General features: G+C 42.8%; 1 protein-coding gene across 8 annotated transcripts in view; it reads left to right on the plus strand.

Moving 5' to 3' along the window:
- Nucleotides 1-27,659, plus strand: part of SHROOM3 (shroom family member 3) — a 276,985-nt gene that overhangs the window by 206,277 nt on the left and 43,049 nt on the right. For all 8 annotated transcript variants that reach the window (XM_045857751.1, XM_045857752.1, XM_045857759.1 and 5 more), the window contains one exon: nucleotides 15,751-15,882. In XM_045857751.1, the coding sequence (XP_045713707.1) occupies nucleotides 15,751-15,882 (132 nt within the window). The remainder of the gene's footprint in view (nucleotides 1-15,750; nucleotides 15,883-27,659) is intronic.

Here is a 27,659-nt window from a genome sequence, read left to right on the forward strand (position 1 = left end):
CTAGTTGAAGCTGAACTCCCAGACTAGACTCATAGCATCCTCTGGGAATCCAGGTAAAAAAGGGTTACATATTATATCCTGTTTCCAAAGCTGTAGGTGAAAAACAACTCTTGATCTCTGTATCAAATTAATATTGTGATTTTTAAGAGGCAAATTATATAACTTGAATTTTCAGCAAAATACCTTGGACAGAGTGGTAAATAAAATACAGAATTTTATTTAATTGATTAAGCTTCAAGTATTTTTAAGTTCAAGAAAGTGTTTGGCAAAGACCTTTTATATGCTTTGCCAGCTCCAGGAGTCATTTTATCATTGGGTTGGAGTAATTCATTCAGTAAATATCAGCCATTTACTGAGAACATTGTATTAGCCTCTGAAATACAATAATGAATAATAAGATATTTTACACTCAGGAGTTCATAGACACCCTGACTGAGCATAGATGCATATTGAGTTTTCTTGGAATATTTGTCAGAGCAGAGGGCTCTGTCTTAGGCTAGTCTTTTTCTGTTTCTTTTTTTTTCCTTTTTAAAGCCTCCTATTTGTGGTAGAATTTTAAATCCTGGTTCTTTTTCACTGGTATTATTATTTTAGATTTTATTTATTTATTTTTTTAGAGAGGGAAGGGAGGGAGAAAGAGAGAGAAACATCAATGTGTGGTTGCTGGGGGCCTTGGCCTGCAACCCAGGCATGTGACCTGACTGGGAGTCAAACCTGCAATGCTTTGGTTCGCAACCTGTGCTCAATCCACTGAGCTACGCCAGCCAGGGCCACTGGTATTATTTTATTAAACTTCAGAGTTTCTTGCTGATGTTTTCCCTTGTTATTTATCACTAAAAATAACAACGACCACAAAATGATCTTACAAATGAAGGCAACTTAGTGTGACATAAAAGTCTTAGACTAAGGAGCCCGGATGACTGAGGCGTGAGTATGAATTCCTCTACTTGCTAGTAATTTAGTTCAAATTCTTAAATTCTTTAAGCCTGAGTTTCCTCATATGCAAAAAAGGTGATAATAATACCTTAAAAGAGGTATTACTACTTATCAGATTAAGGCTGTTATAAGGATTAAATGACCAAATACGTGTAAAAATAAGTAGCTTAGCACCTGGTGGGTGTTAATTTCTAATATTTATTATTTGCTAAGTGTGGAGAACTGTCTGAAACTCTTGTATCTTCCTCACACCCCTGTGAGGTAGGCATTGTTATTATCTCCTTTTAAAGGTGAGGAAACCAACACAGACAGGGTAGGCATGGAGATGTGAAGGTTGGAACCTAACAAGATCTTGCCTCTCAACTGATGAGGTTCATAATAGATGTCAGTTACTTTTCCCTTTTAGGTAAAATTTTTTATTTCATTACTGTAAGGAGACAGGAACATCAATAAATGCCCTCCCCTCCTTTATGGGCTGCCTGCAAGTGAGCAGTGGTGGTGGAGGAGGAACTGATTGACTCCCGAGTGTGTTTGTAAATGGTCATGGGTCTACTTACTACCATATGGCTGGGGTGGGGGCGCGGAGAGGGGGATTGCAGGAGAGGTGTTAATGAACTTGTCACATTCTTTCCCCAGCCCTCAAAAGTCTGCCAGTCAGTGGCTTTCTCGGACATTGTCCTTTACCCTCTACCCTAGGGACTCCAATTAAAAAGTCAATTTGTGAACAAAAAAATGTGGAGAACCAGGCCACCTGTTAAGATTTGGCGGAAACCTGGCGAAGCCCATTTACTACGGATTGACAGAGATGTGATGTTATCTTGGTGTCCACAAGGAAGCCAAGGAATGTGCGAGAAATGTGCTCGGGCCCTGTCATAGTTAGAGGCAAAGTAAGCTATCGGACCCAGATAATCTGTACTTCCTATTTCTGTTGGCATTTCCTCAACCGCCAGATCCTGGAGAATGCTGAGCTAGAAAACAGGAGTAAAAAATAAATCCCAGGTGGTAGGTTGAAAACTCTATTGATTTGATGAAGACATAAGTCACATTGGCCAGTATTATTAAAATAATGTATAGGAGCCCAGAGGGAAAATGTAGTTAAATAAATATACAGACATGACCTCCTATTTAGATCTGAGCCTTTTTACTTAATCCCAGTAAGATGCTCTATATTAAAGTTTTGGACATCCAAGCATCTCCTTTGCAGTGAGGATAGACACCAGAATCTCAGGATGCTTCCTCAACCACCCAAGTGGTACCAGGTCTATTTACAGACACATCAGAGACCTCCTCCCCCACCCTACGCCCTGCACGGTAGTGGAGGTGCCACTGGAGGCAATGGGCTGAATGAAGCCAGGCCCCCTTTGCAAAGTGCTCTTGCAGCCCTATATTAGAAGGAATGTCACTGTGTATATTTGAACTTCTGTCCATCCAAGTAAGCCCCATTATCTCAGGGCAAAATTACTGGCAGACAAAGTTCTTGTAGGGCTCTGCTCTCTGAAGGGGAGAGAAGAAACCTGGAGGGAAAACCTGCCAGGATCTTAGCTCTGGTCATCCCCGACCTCTCGAGGCTGCTTCGCTGTGTGCAAGCTCCACTTGTCTCTTACTCTGACTCACAAGTTATGTGCATGGCTAAAGTTAGGGGAATTGCAGGACTGTCACTTGAAGTCCCTCTCTGCCTCTTCACCATTGCCTCCAGCCTCTTTCCCTCAACTTAAAGCCCTTTGTGAGGGTTCCCATGGTTACCTCTTTACCACTCGCAGCTGGAATGCCATAGTGAGAGGAGGCCGCCTCCCCTACTGAGCCAGGTCTGGCTGGGCTGGAGGCCACTGATCTGCAGCTGGATCTGCAGCTGGATTCGTGACATGAGGTCACAGCCCACTACCTTTTTTTTGTCGTGGGTTCGGTACCTTTCCCAGGCCTGGTGTGTTGGGGCTGCAGTGGGAGGGGAGACAAGGGATAATGTACAACCCAGGGTATTTCCTGCCTACTCTGGCCTGGCCTGGCTGTCCCAGCACCTGCCACATTCCTACCTGATGCCCGCCCCTTCTGTGTGTTAGTGCCCTGTGCAGGAGGAAGCCCAGTAGATAAAACTTCTTTACCTGCATTCCCTTCAGCTGGCTCTTGTTCCCCATACCATGTGTTTATGGGTTAGTTGACATTAACAAGCAAAGGCTCTGGGCTGGAATTTGGTATCACAGGCAGGTTTTCATCTCAGCCTGGAAGACCAGGCAGGCCCCGGGAACTGGGGAATTGTATGGGGACTTGAGGCTCAAGATGTGAACACAGCTAGCTAAGAGTTTGTCTTAAAGCTCTCTCCTGCGATACTGCTTGGGGGCTTAAATTCCTTCTCATCTGCAGTCCACCTGACCCCAGAGTTAACCCAGGAATTCTAACTACAGATGAAAATTAAACAGTCCTGGTAGTGAGGGTAAGAAGTAGTAGTCACCAATGAAAACCACCAAAAATCATCACTCCTGAGCAAGAAAATACTAACGAATTATGTTCTTCCTGAGATAAGGCAACAAACTGTTTTCTAAATATCTTTTAGCCCTATAAATGTGTCCCTACACCCTTAGGTGATGCGACTGTTGTAGAAGGGGTTAAACACCTTTGGCGCCTTATAATGTGTGGGGTCCTGGCTTTTCCACTTTCTTTGTGACCTTGAGCTACTTATTTAAATTACCTGGGCCTCAATTTCCATTTCTGTGAAAGGGAGACAGCACTGCATAGGCTTGTTACAAGGATTAAATTTGGTAGGTGAAAATGCTTTGTAAATTGTAAAGACCAACACAGGTGCCAAATTTGTAATAATTTTAAATGGCATTTTGAGAATGCCATGCTCAGGACATGGATTTTGTCAGTCCCACTTTGATATTATATGTGTCCACGGGTCCAGAATTTCCCTGGAAGGATAAGATAGTGTTGGGGTGAGTAGAAACATACAGGATTAAAAAAACAAACAAAATAAATCCTCTAGATTATATTACACTAATCCTGAAGTAACAAAGGAGAGGAAAGATGATGGGGATAAGTGAAAATTTAGTCCATGGAACTATAATCACATGCACCATGAAAAGTATATTGTAATCTCAATTACTTTTCCACCAATGGGCTGTGTTTTGGTACCTTGCCCTCCATTTAAACTGTGCTTCCAAAGAATAAAGCAAAGCTGGAGGAATGCTTGGGAGACAGAAAGAGTCCTGCTTTGGGTGATAGCAAAGGTTGGAAACATTTAGGTATGAGATCTGGAGACATTTAAATAGCATGGCATATCTATTATCCACCCTAAAAAGCAGAACGAATCTTGCATATTATAGACACAAATGCAGTTGGCACGAGCTGTTTAAAAAATGCATGTGTGCTTCCTTCTAAAACCCTATAATCCTCTTGGGCAAAGTAAGGATTAGGCCTCCTTCACAACAAGGGGAGGGGGTGACTTCATTTTTGCTAAGATTCCTTAGCTGATGCCAAATTTAGCAAGGGACCTATTTTCTCCCAATGAATGACAGTCTCCTTTTACATTTTTAATGTCCACCCCTCTTCTCTAGACAGGTCTAGGACAGGAGCAACGTATTTGCAAGTAGATGGGAGAGAGAAACACTGGCTCCCACAGACTACATGGTTCACCCCCACCCCCAGGGACTTTCCAGAGCCAGAGTCCCTCTACTTCCTCCTGCCTGCCGGAGAGGAGGGGTCTCTCACCCCAGAGCCCAAGGTGAGGAGACTTCAGGGGCTCAAAACACCTGGGCCCAAGCTCATTATGTGTTTTTTATTATTAAGTTTATCTAGGTAGCATTAGTTGATAACATTATACAAATTTCAGGTGCACAACGCAATTCAAAATCTGTGTACTCGATAGTGTGTTCACCATCCCAAGTCTTGTGTCCTTCTGTTACCACATATTTGACCCCCATGTTTTTAAACTTGCCTTGCAGATACACTCACTGACTGCCATCCCTGCCCTGTGCCTGAGGCTCTGGGTGAGAGGAGGACTCTAGAAAGACCGCCTCAGACTAATTCTATCACCTTGCACTTGAGGAGCCATTTCTTTCACGCCAGGTGCTGGGTCCCCGTGCTAGTCTGTTCCTAAGAGGCCTAGGCAATGCCCCAAATGTCCTGTTCTTACATGCAAAGTAACCTCCACTTCAGAGTTCAATATTTATATCCTCCCCCAAATGCTTTGGACATTTGTAGCCTCCCTTTTTAAGGAATAAATAAGGCCATCATGACACCGCCATCCTGTCACACCCTTTAGGTGGTTTCCCTATTCATCTCTCAGATGGGCCACTTGGATTGAATGAAAATAGCTCCTGTCTTACAGTGGTTATCCCAGGCCAGGCGTAGCGGGTCCCATAGTGGTGCCACCAGGCAGATCACACTCTGTCCCCTTTTTACAGATGAGGTCCTGAGGCTCAGAGAGACTAGTGGCCAGGGACTGGCAGAGCTCAGACTGATGCCCAGGTCACTGACTTCAAATCCTGTGTGTCTCCAGTGACTCTGGAAGTCAGAAGTCATGTTTAATTCCATGCAGATTCCAACTTGGAGCCTGCATGTAGAAAGTATTCATCACTTGTGGATGGAGGTACTCAGAGATGTTTTTTCACTTGGCTTTGTCATGTATGCCCTTTTTCACCTTAGTCCATAGACTGTTAAAAGTAAAGGAACCCTAAAGTCATCTATACTAACCTCATGCAGGTCTCCTGGCTGCGGGTCCAGTACTGTCTACCTCTACAATAGTGCATGCATATATGGGCATTTTTTGTGTCTGCCAACCATGCAAACTCCTTTGTCCTAATATTTTGCGGAAATAAGGAAGTATTCCCAAATTTGCCTGTGCAACTTCCACCATGATGCAGCGTGTTCCCTTTTCTCTCTCACTCCTCTCACAAGTACATCCTTTCCATGTGCCCTCCTAGAGGTCACTACTGGTACTACACCATGCAGTGTGGTCTGAGAGAGAGGCATGTCAGGGAAACTTGGGCTGGGACAGATTCTATTTGGCTCCAGCCTTACCCCTCCATTGGTGTCCCATGATTCAGGATGTCCAGATTGTTGCACATGCCCTTTGCTGTCTCAGTTACACGTCTGGGCTTCAGTTGCATTATATTCTGTGCACCTCCTCCCCACCTGTCTCAGTGGACCAACACTACACTGATCAGTCCAGGCAGAGCATCAGCAATACACAGTCACTTGGGAAGAGAGCAATCCCCATCCAGATGAGATAGGATAGACAGCTGCAGGGAGCCCACCAGGAAGCTGTCTAATGTCCACTCAGAGCATATTTTCGTTAAACAAATGCTTATGAGGCATCTTCTCTTGCGAGAGGGCACCACATCAAAGTGGACACTATACTTTGCCAAAGAAGAAAAGAGAAACTCAGTAAGATCAGGACTACAGTTGACTATTGAACACAGTGGAGGTTAGGGGCACTAGATTTCATTTTTGACTCTCCCAGAACCTAACTACCAATAGTTGACTGTTACTTAGAAACTTTACCAACAACAATCGATTAACACATTTTGTATGTTACATATATTATATTCTGTATTCTCATAATAAAGTAAACTAAAGAAAATGTAATTAAGAAAATTATAAGAAAGAGAAAATACATTCATCAAAAAAATCTGCATGTAAGTCCAGTTCAAACATGTGTTGTTCAAGGGTCAACTTTATTGAACGGTTGTTAGGAGCACAGGCTTTATCACCAGCCAGATCTGGGTCAAATTCTTGTTCCACTAGAGTTGGAGCAATTACCTCTGCTTCTGAATCTCGGCTTCCTCATTTGTAAATTAGGGGTGTAATAGCATAAAAGTACTTACCTTAGAGATTGGTGTGAAGATTACAATAAACTGTGGAGGTCAGAATTTGCCTTATGGAGTGCTCCATCCTGGCTCAGAGCACTCCATAAGGTAATTACAACTTCTGGGCCTGCTGCTGTGATGCCCACTGCCTGTGAGGCGTGTGATTGGAGGGAAATGAATACATGGTGGTACTTCAGTACTCATTGGCTTCAGAACTCATCAAACCTGGTACTCATCACATTTTGACAAGAAAAAATGTTTCAGCACTTGGCGCTTGCTTGCCACTCATCACACTTGCTAGAACTTGTGTGAAGCATGACGCTGCCCCACACCAGAAAATGCTTCATCAATCGTGGCTTGCTTACCACTCACCAGAACAAATTAAGGACGAGTGTTGAGGTACCACTGTATATACAATGTAAGAAAGTAGATGGGAAGGAGAGGGAGGTGTGCTGAGTGGACTAACTCTTGTCTTGTGTACTTTATTTCCCTAGCATTTATCAGGGTTTGTAATTTTATATTTGTACTGTGATTTTGCATGTGCTCCCCATTAATTTGTCATTAGATAGAGGGAAGGATTGTGTCTATTTCACCACTATTACAAGCCCAATGTCTAATCCATTGTATGGTCCATGATTGGCTATTAAAGATTGTGGATTGAGTGAGTGGATGATTGGGCTGGGTATAGAAGTGGGCACTGAGTTTGAGCATGACACATGTCCTGTATCATTTCAGCAGTGTGACCAGTGTTAAGAAGTTCTGAGTCAAGAGCAGGGAAGAAGTCTGGATGGCAGGGATAAGGTTGGGCAGCCCTTCAAAAGCTAGCCTCATCATTTCTCTAGATCTAGGGATGACTGAAAGTTGGGCTAGGGACAGAGAGGGGTCCCTTCTGAATTTCAGTAACTCCTCTTTCTTTGGAATAAGCTTTCCCTTTAAAGAAGCTTTTAGTATTAAATGTTTGCCACCTGTATCAATGGACTTTCGAGGTTATAGAATCCAAAGGCAGTATAACATGAGAGAGAGAGTGTGGAAGTTAAAGTTAGGGACCCTGGCCTCATGCGCCAGCCAGGTAACCTATACTTTCCAACCTCGAGCAAGTAACTGACCCTATGTGAGATTGTCTGTATCTGCTAACGGGGAATAAATAACACCTGCTCCACTTGCCCTTTAGGATTATTATGAGAGCCAAATGCAACAATGTACAAAAGGTGCTTTCAAAGGTGTAATAATAAAATAAGGAGCTGTAATGCTTCACTGCAGAGGTTTGTATGGTTCTTTGGAAACACTAGAGAGAGAGAGAGAGTAGGTGAGGGAAGAAAGGCAGAGCCTGGGTTTCCTCAGGAAGCCTTTGTTTCCCTCTACTGATACCAGTTTCCCCCAAATCCTGCTTCCTTTCCAATGAGTGTTTTCAGTGGTTGTGGAAGCTCCCAAAGTAAATCCTGCCACAGCATGATGTCTTTTCACTGCCCCGATTGGCTCCCAGGATAGGTATGTTTACTTCCATTTCCCACCCGGATTTTCCTTAAAAAATATGGAGAAATCAGACTCTTATAGTCATTCTAGTTAGGAAAAATAGGGGTAATTTACTTCTGATGATCAAAACAATAACTATTAATTGTAAACAATTTGTAAGATATAAAAAAAGAGAAGAAAAATATCATCCATAATCTCATTACCCATTAGTAACATTTTGGTGTATTTGCTGGTCTTGTGTTTTCATGTATACCCTTTTGTCTCATACTAGTAGCAAAAGAGAGATGTGGAAGAAATGACAGGCATGTATGGGTTGGCATGTGGCTGGTGACTAAGAAGAAAGTACTCAGTTCTCCTTGGAGGCATTTAATCAGGGAGGAGTGGAAAAGGGGCAGCCTTTGGCCATACTTTTTCAACTTGTATTTCATTTCCCTTTCTTTATCTGTAAAATGAGGATTGTCACTGTCTCAGATGATAAGAAAATTAACTGAATAGCTTTTAAAGCACAGTATCAGGTGCATACTGTGTGGCCAATAAATGTCAGTTTCTGTTCTGTTGGTAAGAAGTTACCATTTATTGCCTTGCACCATTCCAAGTCCTCCACCTCTATCAGTTCATTTAAGCCTCACAAGTACCCTTTGATGCAGGTGCTGTTGTCCTGTCTTAGAGAGAAAGAAACTGAGGCACCAGAGGTTAAACGATCTGCCTGAGACCAAACACCTACTGGGTGAGAGAGCCTGAATAGGAGCCTGCCACCGTTGGAGGCTCCAGGTGTCGGTGGAGAGCACCATCCCCCTCCAGTGGTGGAGTTACCATCACTTTAGCTACAAGCCCTCGCCTGAGAGCCCTTGGTTTTCTTGTGCACTTGCCTTGGGCTCTCTGATATAGACTTCAGTGGGTAGGGGGGACTGAAGTCAAAAGTATGTCTGAAGCAGATCAATAAAAGATGTGGCCTGTTGCCCTGGCCACATGGCTCATTTGGTTGGAGCATCATCCTGTACATCAAAAGATTGTGGGTTCAATTGCTGGTCAGGGCACATACCTAGGTGTAGGTTCAGGCCCTGGTCTGGGTGCATATAGGAGGCAACAATGATTGATGTTTCTCTCTCACATCAATGTTTCTTTCTCTCTCCCTCTCTCTCTTTCTTCCCTCACCTCCCTCGCCCCTCCCTCCCTCTCTAAAATCAATAAACATATTCTTGGGTGAGCATAAAAAACAAGGATTTGGCTTTTGCCCTACCCACCCCTTTCCAGTCTTTGTGTAAGGTTGACACAGAGGTCATTGGCTAAGATCTGGCGATAGTTAAGCTTACGATTTCAGAAAGAATCGGAAGTATGCTGAATGCCAGTGGTGTAAATATTACATGTGGATTCACTGGGGTCATTTCAAGGGAAATTAAGTGAGACAAAGTAGCAGCAAGGGGAGCAGGAAGTACACATGGACACAAGTCTGAGACACAGAGTGGAGACACAGACATACACCAGACCAGGGTGGGTGAAAAGTTGGGAGAGGTTTCGTTATGCCTGAGATGAAAAGCACCAGATAAGACACAGGCCTGAGAGAATACAAAACAAGTTTTCTAGATGGTCAGTAATGATTTGAAAAGAAAAAAAAATGAGAGTAATGAAGGGACAATGACTCAGAGGTTAAATCTTAATATATAGGAACCAAAAGGTCAGTATCAGAAACAAGGGGTTTTTAAAGAAAGGGCAGTTTATTACGAATATGAAACCTTTGATAGATGCTCCACCATCAGAAAATGAAGAACACCTATGTTAGGCCAAGAACAAAGGTCTGTACCCAGCAGCGTCAGTTCCTGAAGTCTTCCCCCAGACACCCAAGAAGCTGGGAGTGCAGGCCTTCTGCACGTCCAGGAGACTGAAGGGACAGGTGCTGGGGAGCCTTTGGTGATGACAGCAGAGGTCTGATAACAGGACAGAAAGATGACAGTAAGTCAGGCTTCATGCATGATAGGCATTGAGTGGAATAAAAAGAAAAAAAAAAGGAACACAGGAAACCAAGAACATGTCTTTTAATAAGGCAAATTATGATGATGAGCACAAACATACACCCAGCATAAATCCAAAGGAATTTCTCCAAAAGGCTCTGAGGACAGACGCAGCACCCTGTGAATGCACGTCTGTCTACTTAATCTCAAAAGGCATTCTGGCTGCTTTGAAACAGAAGGCAGCAAGACTGTGCCGAGTTGTGCCAGCTCTTGGTCCAAGTCCCCCAGCCCTGGTCCTCTGTACTCCAGGAAAGCCAGCTGCTAAAGGGATGGGCCAACAGTCGGGGCCAAATTCTGTTTTCACAAAGAAGTTGACTCACAAGCTGTACAGAAAGTGACTAAAAGAAAAGTGATTTCTACCTTCCCCAAAACACGTATGTAAACAATTTAATGCTTTTAACAGTTTAAAGGCACGGAGCTCCACTTTGGATGCATTACACAGTTATTCCCTCGACGATCTCCTGCAGTTCAGTCAACAAATCTGTATTGTGTACCTACCATAGGCCACTCATTGTGCTGGGTCCTGGGTGTGGAACGGTTTGAAAAAACAGGATTGAAGAAAAGCCAGCCATGGGTCCTGACCTCACTGAGCTTCCTGTCTGGCAGAGGAAGCAGACCATGGTCAAGTGCACAGTTACACAGAGCTGTAAATGCAGTGAAGGAAAAGACCAGATGCGGAGATGAAGACTATTCACAGTGGATGTGGCAGTCTCTGATATGATGTTTGACCTGGGACCAAGGCCGAGGACGACCCAACCAAGTGAAGAATTGGGAGGAAGACTATTCCAGGCAGAGGGAACAGCATGTGTAAAAGTGAAGAGCTTGGAGGGGTTGGGAAGCTCAGGGTGGAGTGAGAGGGGCAGTATTTACTGGTGGGTGGGCAGGAGCCAGTTCAATCCAGTGTCTCAGGCCAACCTAAAGAACTTGGATCTTACCCACTGTGTAGGCAGGAGCGATGCTTGGGCTTTATTAGAGAATGACACAATCCATTTACATTTTTAAAAACTTGTGCTGTCTCCTGTGTATATGCTGAATTAGAGGACGGAGTGGAAGTGGCCACTTAGGAAGCTGTTCCCTACTGGACAAAACATAACAGAAAGGAAGAAATCACTGATTCTAAGAGATAAACCAAGCCCTTGCCTAAGGTTGTAACTGTCTGTGCCCAGTAGGCATGATTCCTGTCCCTTTCCACCACCCAAGGACAAAATAAAACTGTTCCAGTGCAGTAGAACTCGGGAAGCCCAGCTCTATGGTGTTCAGGAGAGCAACAGGACTAGAATGATCCGGAACTTTTTTTCCTTGTGTTGGCTGAAACTTAATTCAGAAAACAGTTAACAATACTGTTAAAATACCAAATAGTAAAGCACAAGTTACAAATATTGGGGCCAGGAAGAGGAGAAAATATGAATGTACTTATCACAGGAAGCAGAAACATGTAGGTGGTTGAGCTAGATTCTTTGTTTCTTAACTATTTGGGGGTAGAAAGATGATACTCAGATTATGGATCACAATATTTTTTTTTTTATCCCCTGCCAACCCTTCTCAGGTCAGCTGTAATTCCTGTTTCATCCTTCCTAGTCTGAGATATCAAAACAGCAGAACATCAAGAAACAATATCAAAAAAGCCCCTCAAAATGTCTCATTAGTTTTGTCAGCAAGTTAATTTATGGACTAAAAGGAGATAGTAGGGAAGAAAGGTTACAAATCTGTTGAACATTTACCAGTATGTCATTTATTGGGCAACTCTCTGTGCCAGGCACCACGCCAGCCTGCTTTGCCCTTCTGCATTTGCAGTGGAGCCCAGCAAACAGGCTGTCAGAGGCTGGTGTGAATTGCACTTTGATTGCCCATGTGCCACTCTCCTAGCGTGGAGGGGGGAGCCTCATATAGACCTGCACCCAAAGAAAATGATGTTCAGACTGAAACCTGAAGGACAATGTGGATAAGCCAGGGGAGAGTGGTGCCTTTCAGGAATCTGGAAGTAGTCCCATAAGGTGAAGGTTTATTTCTGTACATTTCACTTTGAAGCTGTTTCATTGACCCCAGGGTTTCCACAATGTATCTTTTGGTATGTTTAAGTAAAACACTGTAGCCTTTGAGTATCTTTTAAGTAAAAGTAAGCTCATCATGTTAAATTAACAGCTCCATCATCACCATTCTTTACCTATTATGCCCAAATCTGGGGTAGTAATTCCAAGGCCTATAGAATTTGCGACATCAACTGAAAAAAAATTGAAAAGACGAAACTGGAAGGAAGAAGAGTGGGGTGGTTGTCGGTGATGTTCATCCCAAATGAGTATGATTTCATGTGTAGTCTGAGCCATAATATACAAACTCTCTGTGTGTCAGTTTGTTCATCTGGAAAATGGGGCTAAAAAGGTTAGTTCTTCCAGAAAAGGTACAAGAATAACTCCTGGCATATGGGAAAGCAGACATCTCCTTTTATAGGAAAGACCTGGAATAATCTGCTGTAGTCATTCCGGCACCATTTCCTGATGAGATTAAAGCACGTGGCAGCCTGGGTTGATTCTAGCCTGTGGAGAGGCAGGTAGAACAGCAACCTCAGATGGGTAGGAAAACATGTAATTTTGGAGACAGCCCAAGTTCAATATGCAGACACAGTAATTGGCAAGAGGAGACAAAGTCAAAGTGAAGGTTCTGGTTGGGGGTCTCTGGGACAGTAAGCTTCCCACCACTTAGTCCAGGACTATTTTCCACCGAGATTCACTGTGGAATTTATTTTCACTAGAACATATGGATTTTAACATGTTTATTTGTTTCCCAGATTATTCCAGAAAAAGGTTAAGGCAGAAAAAGTACCCTCTGGGTGCTGGTGATTCTTCCCACACACTCTCTAGCCCCACGATTTTTAACCATTTTCATCTCATGGCTCACATAAACTAATTACTAAAATTCTGTGGCAAACCAAAAAATATGTTTTCTGCCCATCTGACAAAAAAAATAGGTATAATTTTGATTCATTCACACCAGTGGCTATTGTGCTGGCTGGTCATTTTTTTATCTGACAACCTAAGGGAAAAGAGGTCAGTACCCCTGACTAAACAGAAGCAGTCAGATACTGCATGTTTTAAAACTTCTTGCAGCACACCGGTTGAAAATCTCTGCTCCAGGCTGTTCCGGTTGGTGTAGTGCATTTAGACAGCCCACTCAGGAGCCCCCAGAGCCAGCCCAGCTGCGGTGGAGGGAGGGGAAGGTTAGCAGGGAGGCAATGTGTGACTTAGCCTGGGGACTGCAGGCAGCAACAAGCAATATGAGTTCCACAAACCCTCTGCTAACCTCAGCTGGTCCCCTGGACGTGCAGGTGACAGGACAACAGGTGGCCATGGAGAGCAGTACTTGAGTGCTGGTCTCTACTTCCCTCGGGGTGAAATGAATCATACGCTAAAAATCCTTGAAAAGATAAGACGATTTCATGTTCCTCATGCTTCCATCTCTCCCATTTGCCTGCTCTTCCTGCCAGCCCTTCACTGTGACTGTGTACAGTGTGGGCAAGGAAAGAGAAAGGGCTCAGCCATTGTGTGAAAAGGACAGGGCCAACAGTTGTGGTTTAGGGCAAAAATGAGGAAGTTATTAAATGCCACAAAGGTTTTGTGAGTGCTCAGGCCTGGTCTTTGTTTTCCTCCAGCAGATGTTAGGGTCTAGAGGAGAGCTGGAAAGGAATGCTTACTGTCAGAAGGACGATAACAATGGAAGGTCTTGGGTGTGCTCTTTGCATTCATGTAATCTTTGCATTCATGCATGTGATGGCGGAATGCCTCTGAATCTCCTTTCTGCCACAGCTTGAGCCAGATGGCCATTGGGGTTGGTGCTTCTGAGGGTTCTATGAGGAATCCTAAGTAACAACCACGAGATGAATTCTGCAAAAAGGCTTTGACAAGTTAACTCTTCAGCCAAGGCTCTTCTCGCTATTATTTCCAGCATAAATTAAAGCCTTTTTACATAACATCTTAGTTGAAAGGAGCTCTAAAATGAAGATACTGTTGTAAGACAGTGTACAAACCATGTATAGCCAGTATGCTAGACAACTAATTAATTAATTGACACTATCTGAAAACTTTATAGCAAATCTACAAGATAGGTATACGAGTGGCTAATTTGCTGAGTGCTGAATATGTGCCAGGCTCTATTCTAAGGGCTTTACCTGGATCATTTGAAGCTTCTCAACAATCTTTTACACCCATTTCAGAGACGAGACAACTGAGGCACAAAGAGGACAAAGTCACGGACCTGGTCGGTGGGTAGTGCCAGGACTGTAGCTCAGACAGGCTGACTGACCCCAGAGCCAGGTTCCTGACCATAGTGCACTCTGCCTCTTAACTGCATGTTGCACATGAGGAGTCTGAGGCTCAGAGTGCTCTTGCCCAATGTCATTCAGTTCATAAGTGAAAGAACCTCAACCAGGTCTTCAGACTTCAAGTTTAGGTATATAATGAAACTATACAAAGCCAGGCGTTCTAAATTTGGTGAGAAAAGTAATAGACAGAAGGAGGTGGGTGGTAGTGCTTAAATATAATCAAGGTAAAGATGACACTTTAGCCTAGAAATGGAAACTCCCTGGTCATCTCCTTCCGTATCCTGAAATGACAATAAATCAGTACCATTCAATAATCCCCCCTCCCTTAGCAAGGCCTGTGCAGAGGAGAAACAGCATGTGTTTGCACCTTCTCAGATTCCTGCATGTGAGAGGCAAACCAGTCAGCTCTTAGAGGCTTAGAGACATCTGCATATTGAAAGCACTGTTGGCACCCAGCAAAGTGGAATGTGGCAAACCCATCTCAGAGCCCGGTGCAGGGGGCCGTCAGGGCATTTGGAAATTCCACAGCCAAGACTCTCCTAAGGAGAAGAAATATGCCTGTTTCCATGGCAGGATGCATTGGCCACATGGGGCTTGACATTTTCTTCCAACTCCCTGGGAGTGTGGAGGAAACGAGTTATGGGGATGGAATTAGGGACTGGGGTGGGAGGGTGGATTTAAGTGGACACACGGAAGGCTTGCCTGCAGTGTGGTGGAATCCAAACAATCTGAAATAGCTGGCCCTCAAGAGCTGGCATGTGCTCTGAGCTGCCACCCACTGACCAGAGCAAGGGCTGCTCCACTGGCTGAGCACTGTCCTCAGAAGTGAGGCCATGGGCACTTGGTCTCAGGGAGCCACCTCGTCCAACAGTTTGCTTCATCGAGTCCTGTTTTACACTTACCCAAAGATGCTGAATTATAGGGGAGTTCAGCCTCATAACAGTGTGTCTATCTTCCCCTTGTTTGGAAAATCTGATATTCTAAGATTGAAAGTACACTTCATTGCTTCGCAGAAATGTAGATAGGAAAGGATGAGGACCCTCAGTAGCAGAGTTGCTTTCTTTTGGCCAGTGAACTTAAGTGGGTGCAGGCTGAGAATGTTGCTCTGACTCCAGGGTTAATTTTCAGGCATGTTTCTTGGTAGATTTCATTTGTGCCCCTGTCCACGAACACCATCATGTTCAACTTCCTGTTTTCCTTTTTTCCTTTTTGCCAGAGATGCCTGCGCAGACCCGGGCCCTGCAGATACTGACACCTCTGACTCCTTCAGCTCAGAGCACCGCACCTCTGACCCCCAGCACAGGAAAGCGGCGTGGTCAGGAGGAGCTAAGCTTCGGCTGAAGCACAGGTAGGAGGCGTGGAGATCTGTACCAAGTGGTTCAGGGAACGGACTTGGCTGCTGGAAGAGGGAACTGGGGGCGAGAATGGTAAAGATAGGGCTAGTGAGAGAGGGAAGGAGGGGCCAAACAAGGGGGCTAGAAGCTCTGAGTTCTGAAGGGTAACATCTTAATGGCAGTTTTCAAATTTATGTTCTGAAGAACCCAGAAGTTCCTGGGAGGTAATCTGGCGGTCCCTCAAATTATTTGATTCAACTTTCTTTTTAAAAATATATCCATAACTGTTTCTAAAACTATAATTAAAACACCCAAAGTAACATACCAATGTCTTATACTTTGGAAATGACAGATGTGTCAAATTGTGCAGCAAGATTAATTCATCTTTGAGCTGATACTCATTTAAAACTTTTCTTGCTTCTAAATGAAGAATGTCCTGAGATTACTAAATTAGCCTAATAAAAATTTACAGCTACTTATCTGTGCTTCTCTGTGCTAGATGGTATGCCAAGACTTTGCGTATCACATCACATTCTCACACCAGCCCTGGGAGATTTGTACTAGGATTCTACTAGCAGGTGGTGGATTCAAATTCAGCCAATTTGACCAAGCTCATAGCCACTATACTCTATGGCTTCAACAGTCAGCATTACAGAACCTACTTCAAAGGAAATCCATGGAGATTCAATGAGATAAGATATTCAAAGCACTTACAAAACAGCCCACTCACAGGAAATGAGAACTTAATGGTAGATACTGGGTTGGCCAGAAAGTCCATTTAGTTTTTTCTGTAAAATACAAGGCATGTTTTTCATTTTCTCCAATAACTTTGTTGATTTGGATATTTTGAGTATGTTGACTATTCCCCATGTGGTATAACACTGATTATTCTCGGTTAATGTCTGGTGGGTTTGATCACTATCAACTTCAACTGGTCTCCCTGACTATGGAGCACTGCCCAGGGAGAAATCTCCAGCATGAAACTCTATGAACCACTTTGGATACGTTCGATCAGTCATAGCACCTTCTCCATACGGCACATGTCTCTTTTGTGTTTCAGTTGTGCTTTTACCTTTCTTGAAATAATAAAGCATAATATGCCCAAAATTTTACATATTTTCTTCCATCATCAACATTAAAATGGATACACCAAAATTCACCAATTTGGTAAGTTTTTTTTTAAACTTATGGCATGCTGACATGACAGCTGTTACAATACAATCTAACAAAATTGTTTCAAATGATGTTAAAGGCAACAAAGTGCTGCTATACTAGAGCCATCATACAGAAAAAAACAAACGAACTTTTTGGCCAGCCCAGTAAAGTACATATTTGGTGGTGGTGCAATGCTGTGGTTATTGTCCCATCACCATTCTCACCACTCTCATGGAAGTCTGTGCCCAGCATGAAGGGCAGTGTGACATAGTGAGTTAGATGTGGCCCGTGGCATCAGACAACCTGGAGTTCACAGCTCTCATGGTTTCCCATTTATAAAAATGAGTTTGATGACCAAACACTGGGTTACCGAAAGGACTGAAGGTGCTAGCACACACAAAGCACTCGTGGCGGTGCCCAGCACATCATAGGCACTCAACAAGAGTTGCTATTGATACCGATTTCCCTGACTGCAGTTGGGGGATTCCTTCACGTGGACATGGAAATTTGCATTACAAACATCATAAATGTTGTGTTTAATCGTCATGATTTCTTCGTCTCCTCTAACCTGTTACCTCCTTAGTCTTTCCTTGCCTTTCACGACCTTGACACTTTTGAAGGGTGTGAGCCAGTTATCTTGCAGAATGCCTTGTTTGGGTTTGGCTGATACTGTCCCGTGATTAGATTGAGGTTATGCATTTTTGGCAAGAATACCACAGGAGTGATATGTCCTTGCAGGGATTACCCAATGCCGATGTTTTATTGCTGGTGATATTAACCTTGACTACTTGGTTAAGGTAAAGCCTGCCAGGTTTCTCCATTATAAAATTACTTTTTGTCTCTTTGTAGTTTATAAGTATCTTTGGAGATATAACTTGGAGGCTATGCAAATATCCTGTTTCTCTTCACACTTTCTCCCACATGTAGTGTCCACCAGCAGATATTGTCTGCCACAATTACTACTGTAACACTGTAAACATGATTCTGTGTTTCCTGCTACATTTATTCAATGGAATTCTTCTCTAAGGAAGAGCTGTCTCTTACCCCACTCATTTGCTTATTCAACTGTTTAGATCAGTAAGGATTCCTTCATATGTCAGTCGTATTTTGCGGGTTATAATCCAATGCTACTGTTTCTTACTTTAGTGCTCACATTGCTCCAGATCTGTTCACTGGGAGCTCTGTTGAGCTGGCTTTGGTCTAAACCCTGGTTTGAAATTTGGAAAGGGGTGAGATGCTGATGTCTAGTTCTTCCATATACAGAGAGCAGACACGATGGGCTTATCATCTTCCTAGGAGTTTAATGAGTGTTTTGGAGGGGGGGTTAGTGGGCACTGAGCAAGTCTGGTTTGTCATGGAAACCTATACAGTGACCTTGGATTTAAAAGTGCTTGGGTTGCCTCATGAGCCAATTCCTAGTCCAATGGGCCACAGGTGTACATAGCTCCCTTTTCATGAAAAGATATCCAGGAAGGATTTCTCACTTAAAAGAGCAAAGGAAAAGCCTCCCTTCCCGCAGATATATACAGGGACTAGCCAAACAACTGAGTTCAAGACAGACTCTTAGTAGCCCAGGGCTTACTATTCTCACACATCTAGACTCATTCATCCTTTCCTGCTTGGTTCCCCAATTCTCTTGGGAGCCAAGAGAATCTAACCACATCTAACTTGGTTGGAACCCTATTATCTAACTAATCTTGGCAGAAATGTCTCCCTAAAAAAATCTGTGAAGCCTTAGGCTAGGGTAGTTCAATGAGTTGGTGAAGGAAACAAAATGTTCTTGCTTAAAACTCCAGACTTTCCGAGCCAGTGCTTTCCTCCATGAACATCTCATTCCTTCCCCACCTTCCACCACCGGTCACCACCGTCCTTCTAACAATGATCTCATCTAATTACCAAGCATTTACCCATATATGGTGATGTGTTTTGTGCTCTGTAAAGTAAATAAAGATGGGTAGGAGAAAGCTCAGGGCTTGACTCCTAATTAATTCATTTGCAGTTGAGCAGCAAGGTTGGTTAGTTCAGCTGGCACTTTGCACTTCCCTTGGCAATGAGTCCTGTCCCTGTGATGCTGACGAAGTGTTCTCAGGACAGTGTGCTTTAGGAGGTTTTGGTGGATGTTGACAGAGAACCGACCCCTGCTTCATTGCCTCCCAAACTGGGCAGCTTAAAGCAATTAACACACTTTTGCAGACAGTGGCATTTTTGCATGTGAAGGAGGGTGTGGGTTTAGCGGGGAAGATCATTCAAGGAAACTTCCTGATTTCAGTTTGGTGCATTTTTATCAGCAGGTGATTTTCCTTGCTTTCCTCCTCTTCCCACAGGATAGCATTCTGGCATTTCTAAGCTGCGTGCTGTTATTCCTTGGATGCTGGTGCTTCTCAGGAAAAATTACTGGGAAGAGAGTCACCTTCTCTCTTCCCTTTTCTAGAGCAGGAATTGAACTTTAATTGGCAAGTTGACAGAGGTGACTGGGAATCAGTGTCCCTCCCACCTGCACTAGGCTTAGCAAGTTCAGGGTGGTTCAGGCTGTCTGCCTAGAGGCACATGGAATGGTCTGGAAGGCTCTGCAACCCTGGGAGGAACAGAAAGAGCAGTAGCAGAAATAATGGCTTTTTACCCCACTCCTGGCTGTGACATTCAGTTGGCCAGGGGATTGTTATCTAGGATGTTTCTGTTTACCACAAGGTAAGTCCAAGGTTATGTTAGAATGAGGTTTAGAATCTTTCACTGCAAGATTCTCAACTGACAAGCCTTTCACAGGTGTCTGTTGGATATTGTGCTATGTCTGTTCACAAAGAAAAAAACCAACCACATGTGAAGTTTAAGCCCATTTCTCTAAATTGTCATGAACATTGTTATTTGAGTACCTCATGTAAGTCAGTATACTAGTAGTACCTCTGGGAGGGAGTTTTCAGTCATTCTCCCTGCCAGGTGCTGTCCTGTCGCAGTATTTTTTATGATGTGTGTATTTAGATTGGCTTCTTAGCTCATGCAGATAAGCAACCGCTTTGTGTTGTGTACTCCATGGTTTTGCTTCCCCCTTCCCTGGGGAATTTCAGAGCATTTCCTCCTGTTTCTCACAGGGAAAGCATCCTTACCCTATGTAGGAGCAGCCAAGTTCCCTGTTCTCATTGACAACATTTGTATAAAGAAACGGAACCTGTGAATATATTCTCAATTATAAAGGAAAGGTACAAGCCCTGGCTGGCGTAGCTCAGTGGATTGAGCGCAGACTGGGAACCAAAGTGTCCCAGGTTCGATTCCCAGCCAGGGTACATGCCTGGGTTGCAGGTCATAACCCCCAGCAACCGCACATTGATGTTTCTCTCTCTCTCTGTCTATCTCCCTCCCTTCCCTTCTAAAAATAAACAAATAAAATCTTAAAAAAAAAGAAGCTTCAGATACTGGAAGGATAAAAGAGAGGTCTCCAAACTTAAAAAAAAAAAAAAAGGAAAGGTACAGTCTTTTCATGTAACTTCGTGTTTACGTGAAATGTGTTGATTGAGATTGCATCATTAAATGAAGTTTTACATCATTTAATTCTATTACAACTAAAGGTTTAAATATTTGCTTATCTTTTCCTTTATTCACAGTAATTTGAGTTCAGCTCTTATCCTTATATTGATTCAAAATTTTTGTTTGGAGTTATGCTTAAGGCCAATGCTTGCTTCTAAGGATGCTTTTACTTAAAAGAAAATATAATATGGAAAAAACAAGTGGAGAGGACAGTCATAGTAATGTTCTAGATCTGAAGGTGACTGGAATATTTATTTTATTATTATACCATATAAAGGGTAAAAAAACATGAACTGCTTATATTATAAAACATATATAGAAAGAAGGATCACAGGGCTGGTTTTTTGAGTTTTATTTGGCATTCTTTCATTTGAAAGTAAGAGAGCACATTCTTCTGAATTTTATTATTTTCTGCCCAACAGTGTCAGGGTATATGTGAGTATTGGTGGAGGTTAAATTTCCTGTTGTAAATTTGATCTGGGCATATTCATATGCGGGAACCAATGAGTTAGAGCAAAGTGTTCTGAAAGTTTTCAGCTTCTCTGCCTTAAAAACCTTCATTATTCTTTCAGGTTCCAACATCACTTGAAAGCTTTATTTTTAATGAATAGCTCTTTTCCAATATGATTTTAAAATATAGATTCTTTGGATCATTGTTTAAGAATTTTGTCTGAAATTAATGCTTTCTGTCCTTTCCTTTGTTGTTGCCTTTAGTTTTTTATTTGTGGCCTCTTCCTCTAAATGAAGAAAAAGTAAAATAGAGAAGAGAAAAACCATATAATGCATCAAATTTACTCAAAAAGAGAATTGAGTTTCTTTAGAATTGGAGGTTTGGGGGCAGTTATTTGTTTTCTTTAATGGAGTGGTGTTTAGAGGGGAGAATCACTACATAAAGGATAGCCTGCTGTCTCACAAAGGAAAAAAAAAAAGACCCTTTTGTCTTAGCGAGTAATTTATACTTTGGTGTTTTATAAAAATTATTTAGCTTGATTTCAAAATATCTTGGCTGGTATCCGGACTTCTTTAAACCCCTCAGAGGACAACATGCTGAGGATTTACCCATCAAGGAGGCGTGTTTCCAGCTGCAGTGCTGGGTGCCCTGCCCTCCTGCCCCTCAGCCCCGCCACTCACTGAGTGTCAGGGGAGAGGCACACACACGGCCCACTGGGCCCCGCCGAGCTGCTCCCAGCCTGTCTGACGGGGTCCTCTGGGAGCACCCCAGGCAACTTTTCCTTAAGAAAATGAAAGGCAGTGATTCAGGGGCACACACGATATTTCTAGTTCTCTGCAATATCTGACCTTTTCAAGGTCTGTGAGATTTGTGGCTATCTGCGTGTGTCTGTGTGTGAAAGACAACCAGCCAGCCAGGGAGTGACTTCCCCTGTCAAAGCTCTAGCTGCATGTTCGACAGCACGGAGAAGCAGCAGAGAAAACTCTAAAATCAGAGTGTCAGTATCTGAAGAAATCAGTAAAAGCCAGTCCCTCTTTTCTCCAACAAATGAAATGCCTGGTTCCACATTGAGAGTTAAGAAGACAAAGTTATTTATTGACAGAGTTTATGCTATTCATGTATACTATGCTATTCTGTTGTAATTGAGTTTGAAAGTCAATGAAAGACAAAGCTGAATGCTGTTATAAATCAAAGATGTTACGGTGTTTGTATCAACTTTTGCCATGAGTTGTGTGCATATGTCAAAGTGTGCAAAAGAGGCAAGAGTGTTCCTCTGTTTGTCAGAGTTGAGGAGAGGGGGGTTGAAAGGGGAATATTGAGAAAAAAGAACATTTCGACACCATCAACGTCTGGTGACTAAGTGCAAGATACCCACCCCTGTTGCTGGTCCTTCTCTTTTACGGCAGTAGTTTTGTGTGGTTATCAATGAAATTTAATCTTTAAAAAATGTTTCAAAATGGAGGATGGTAAGGAGATAAATAGTGAAAGAATATTGGGACAGGTATGGAGGAATGGGGTAAAGTATCAGAATAGAAAAGGTGGTTTCTTTTTTTCTTTACCTTTTATACAAATTTTAGATGTTAGAGCCTTAGGCCTGTTAGCAGACTTCACTCTTACTTGTGATTCCATTGTCAAAGTCCAAAGTCCCTAGGGCATATTATCCGGATGTGACATTTAAAAAGAGCTCTTTCCAGAAAGGACTGGGTGTTGCTGTGGGGTTATATTACCTAATGCATACTTTTCTACCCACTGAGCCACTTTTTAAAGACACAGCTGTTATTGAGGCAATTATAAAAGCCTTGAAAAAGTTTGTCTGTTAGGTTTTTCTTGGAATCCCAAAAGTCTGAGGTATAGCCTCAGACGTCATAGAAACTAGAGGTTAGGGATGCTGTAAACAGCTAAAGGATTTGTCAAACACAACACCTTTGCCAACTGTGTGTTAAGAGACAATGACCACCTTTTTATTTTTATTTTGGAAGATGATAGGCTTTTTCAACTCTTTTTAAAAAAAATTTATTCATCTTTTTCAACTCTTTAAGTGAACAATGTTATGAGTGCAGCTCAGTGTAACTTGACTTGATCATAGTTTTCGATTGTTGTATATTACTGTCATCAGTAGTTAGGGCCCATTATTTTCCTGTCAACAGGAAATGCTGAAATGCATTCTTGCTCAAATATGAATCATCTACTCTTCTATACTAATGGAGATATAATTATAATCCCACCCAAATTACTTTTAAAATGACATTTAATTGTCAATATTGAGTTTGTTTCCTCTTTAAAGTGTGAAAGGGGCAATTTAGCAATAATTATCAAAATTGCGAGTTCATTTTACTTTGAGCCAGCAATTCCACTCCTGGGAGTGCCTGCAGATATGTCAGCATAAATAGAAGACAGGGTATGGACATGGTTATTTGCTAAAGCATTATTTGTAATAGCAAAAGACTGGAAATCAAAAAGCATCTGCAAAAGGGGTCCGCTTGAGTGAACATGATATACGCACACAGTAGAAGGCCAGGGGACAGCTAACAGGACAGAAAGATATGAGGAAGCTCTGTAAGTCCTGAGATAAATTATCTCTAGTATGTATTGTTACGTTGAAAAAACAAGGGCAGAACATCACACTCAGTTCTTTTTGTGAAAGGGGTGAAATAGATTTTATGTTCATATTTGCTTGTATTTGCATAAGAAAAAAACTGGAGAAGATACATAGGAAATGAACTACAGTGGTTAGCTCTAGGGAGCTGGGGAAATTGGGGGAAGGGCTAGGAAATGCTCAATGGCTTTGATCTTTTTTTAAGTATGTGTATTAAACCAATCAAAACAATACCAGAAGTAAATATGGCTAAAAATATTAAGATTTGAGACATTTTGGTGATCACACAGATGTTCTTTATATTAATCTGAATACATTTATATATACTTGAAATATCATTTTAAAAGTGGATGAGGAAACATAAGGGGAAAATAGTAGCAACACTCAAAATGATCCTTAAGAAACAGAATTTACAGAATATATTGACCACTGTGTTTTCTTTCTTTGCGGGGAGGGGTTAGACCAAAATCGTGTTAGGGTGGACTTTGCCTTCTGTTACAGCACTGTGCACTAAGTCAACAATGGATGGGTAGGTAGGTGGTGGGTTCGTAAGGGCATTAAGAAATGTGATGTTCTATTTGGTAGTGCTGATAGTTGAGTATATTATGTATTCTTACACATTTGACTCATGTCCAGGTGATAACCGACATGGTTTAATAATGTTAGTGCTCCCAGAAGAGCCCAAAGCCTCGGGCATAACAACTCATCAAAGAATAGCATCAACAAAAAAATTAATTCTAACTCTTAGAATTAGAGTTTTATTCTCTGAGTTGTGGTTGTCACAACTTTCTTCATTTCTTCACAGCATATTAATCCACATTAATCCACAGCATATTAATCCTTCATGGTCACTAAAATCCCAATACACTACTGAGCCTTTTGGCTGGCTCCAGACCCCATTCTTGATCACCTGCAGTACCTGAGCTTCTCGGTGCCTGGCTCCTAAATGCCTCCATCGTCTGCATGGCCCACTATCATCTGATGGCTTATCCTGCGTCTGCTCTTCACTCAAGGCTTCACAAGCCTTTGGCCACTGTCCTGCTTCTTGAAAACCCCAAATTCATTCCCACCTCAAGGCTTTTGCATTCATTGTCCCTTCTGTATTAAATTCTCTGCCCCCAGCTCTTTGCATGGTTGACCATTTCTTATCACTTGGGTTCAGAGGCACCCTCAAAGACGCTGTCCCTGACCCAAAGCAGTAACGTCAGTCACACTCCCACATTACCCAGTTTTATTTCCTTCAGAGCCCTTATATCCTGTTTATTTGCTTCCTTGCTTATTGCCTGCTCTGCCCACCCTACCTCATTCTACTGTGCATTGCTTAGAAGAGCACAGGCTCTGACCACAGATGCCTGCATTGAACATATCAGCTCTGGTCCCCACTACGCTTGTGACTGTGGACAAGTCGCTTCATCTCTCTTCCTTACCTCATTTTCTCATTAACTGTCCTGTATCACATGGATGTTTAAAGGTCAAGTGCCTAGCATGGTACTTGGTATTTAGTAGGCACTCAAATAATTTTTACATGAATAATATCCCAATTCTGTTTAGTATTTTTTCTTGCACCCAAGACTCCCCAACAAGACTATGAACTCGTCAAGGCCCTGTGTGACCTCCAGGAGCTCCAACTGTAACTCAGCAAGGTGGGAGGAACATTATAGGTGATCAGTGAATACTGCTTGAAATACCTGAACTGCTTTACTGTAGATTTCTCAGACATATGCTTTGCATTCCTGAATCTCTCTGTGTTAGGGCAAAATCACTGAAAAAGGACACTGTGTCACTTGCTAGTTCCAGTTCCACCCGCCTACCCATCCCACGCAGTAAAGCTTCCTTGTCTGTGTGGTTAGGAATGCAACAAAAAGGCTTTGTTTCAATTACACCCACAGACCAAATGTGGTTTGCTCAATTTAAAAATTAAATCGTCTCCTGACTCATTGATATGTTCATGATGTAACACACTTTAGGAAAATATTTCCTTATCTTCTTAAAGATCAAAGTGATCCCAAAATGTAAAAGCATGCTATGCTCTTCAGGAATGCTTATTAAATTATTTGTATCATTGAAAAAGCCAGTAAACAGCTGCTTGCCTTTTGTGGCATATCTCAAGGCACATGAAATATATTTTTAAAATGAGAAGCTATTTTAAAAATACTTTGCTTTTTAATAGGGTAATACATGTACGTGGTACGTAGTTCTAAAGTTAAAAAAGGAAATACAGGGAAAATTAACTTTTCTTCCCCACAGGGAGCCACTGTTTCTAGTTTCTCAAGTATCCTTCCAGAAATATTTTCTTTTTCTTTTAGGGAGAGGGGATGGGAGGGAGAAGGAGGGGGAGAGAAACATCGGTGTGGGAGAGACATCGATCGGCTGCCTCTCCCATGCTCCCACCCAGGGACCTGGCCCACAACCCAGGTGTATGCCCTGACGGGGAATCGAACTGGCAGCCTTTTGGTTCACAGGCTGATGTTCAATCCACTGAGCCACACCAGCCAGGGCCAGAAGTATTCTTTACATTAACAAACATGTGGGTGATTATGTATATTTCCCCCCACAGACTGAAGGGTACTGTATGCACAGTTCTGTACCTTATTGTCATTCAACCATATATTTTGGAGATATTTCCATATCAATATGTATAGAGTTACTCCATTCATTTAATAGCCACATAAATATTCCATTATATGGATGCACCACACTGACCTATCTCCTACTGATGAGCATTTAGGTTTTTTTCATTTGATAGTTGTGTTATTTTAAAATTTTTCTTTTGGGCCCTGGCCAGTGTGGCTCAGGTGGGTGGAGCATCGCCCCATAAGCAAGCACACACCTAGGTCGTGGCTTTGATTCCCTGGTCCAGGCATGTGCCACGCCCCGTCTGGTCATGCATGGGAGGCATCCGATTAGTGTTTCTCTTTCTCCCTTCCCTTCTTCCTGTGAAAAGCAGTGGGGGGGGGGGAAATGTCCTCAGGTTAAAACAAATTTTTCTTTGAAGTTTTTGTTAGGTGCTGCAAAGTTGCTCTTTGTTTGGGCTGTGCCTATCTGTACTTCCCCTAGCAGGGTATGAGAGTTGGTGGGCCACATTTAGGTCATCTTTTTCATTGTTTTTGTCACTTCATCACTTAACTGTGCATTGGGAAGACTCTTATAAAACAAACATTTATCACTGAAGCCTTTTCTCAACGTGTTCTGTGGCCAAAAGAAAGGGTGTTGTTGGGGGTTGGGGTTTTTTTAGGACTTTTTTATTTGTTTCAAAATCACTGCTCCTAATGTATTAGACCTCTGAAGAAACCTGCTAAACTCCACCCCACCCCAGGGCAAACAGTTACCAACTTCCCAAGTTGGGTTCCCTGTCTTGGCATTGCTCCTAAAGGACAGAGCCACATCTTGGTCATTATTCTTTTAAATATCTCTAACCAGTCCCAACTCTTCTAGCCCTCATCTACTATGTCCCTTGAGCCCCAAACCCCCACATCATCGCCTCACTTCTCTCTCTCCTAGGCTTCCTCATGAGAACAGAGGACCCTGGGTGTGAGGTCCCTTGGACTTGCCTCCCTTTCATACCCTGAGCGTCAGTAGCTTCCCTGCTCCCTTCTTCCCGTCCTGGTGGATCTGGCTTTACCCCCACATGAGGTTGTGCCCTCCACCTGCATTCCAGAATGCCATCCTGCTTCCTCATGAGTCTTAAGGAGTGTTGTCCTTTCTCTGTCCTGTACGTTCAGCTATGGGTGTTCTCATTTTCTGCCTCATAAACTTGCTCATACTTTTCATTGTTTAAAACAAAACAGCTAGAACAAAACCTTTTCACTCCCCAGTCCCCTCTACTACCCTGGTTCTTTCCTTCAGAGCCAGGTTTTTGGAGGGCGGGGGAAATGGCCTTGCTGTCTCCACTTTCTCTTCCATTCACTTCCCACCCCACATAGTCAGGCTTCTGCCCCATCACCCCGATGCAGAGGCTCACTAGTTGTCGAATCCCGTGGACATGCATGTATGGTCATCAGGCTCGCCTCTCCATAGCAGTTGGAGCAGTTGACAGTTCCCCCTCCCTGTTCTTCCCACTGGGAATCTGT

The sequence above is a fragment of the Phyllostomus hastatus genome, unplaced genomic scaffold (genome assembly GCF_019186645.2).
Source record: "Phyllostomus hastatus isolate PE091 unplaced genomic scaffold, TTU_PhHast_1.1 phas_scaffold_1674, whole genome shotgun sequence".
NCBI classification, from domain to species: Eukaryota; Metazoa; Chordata; class Mammalia; order Chiroptera; family Phyllostomidae; genus Phyllostomus; species Phyllostomus hastatus.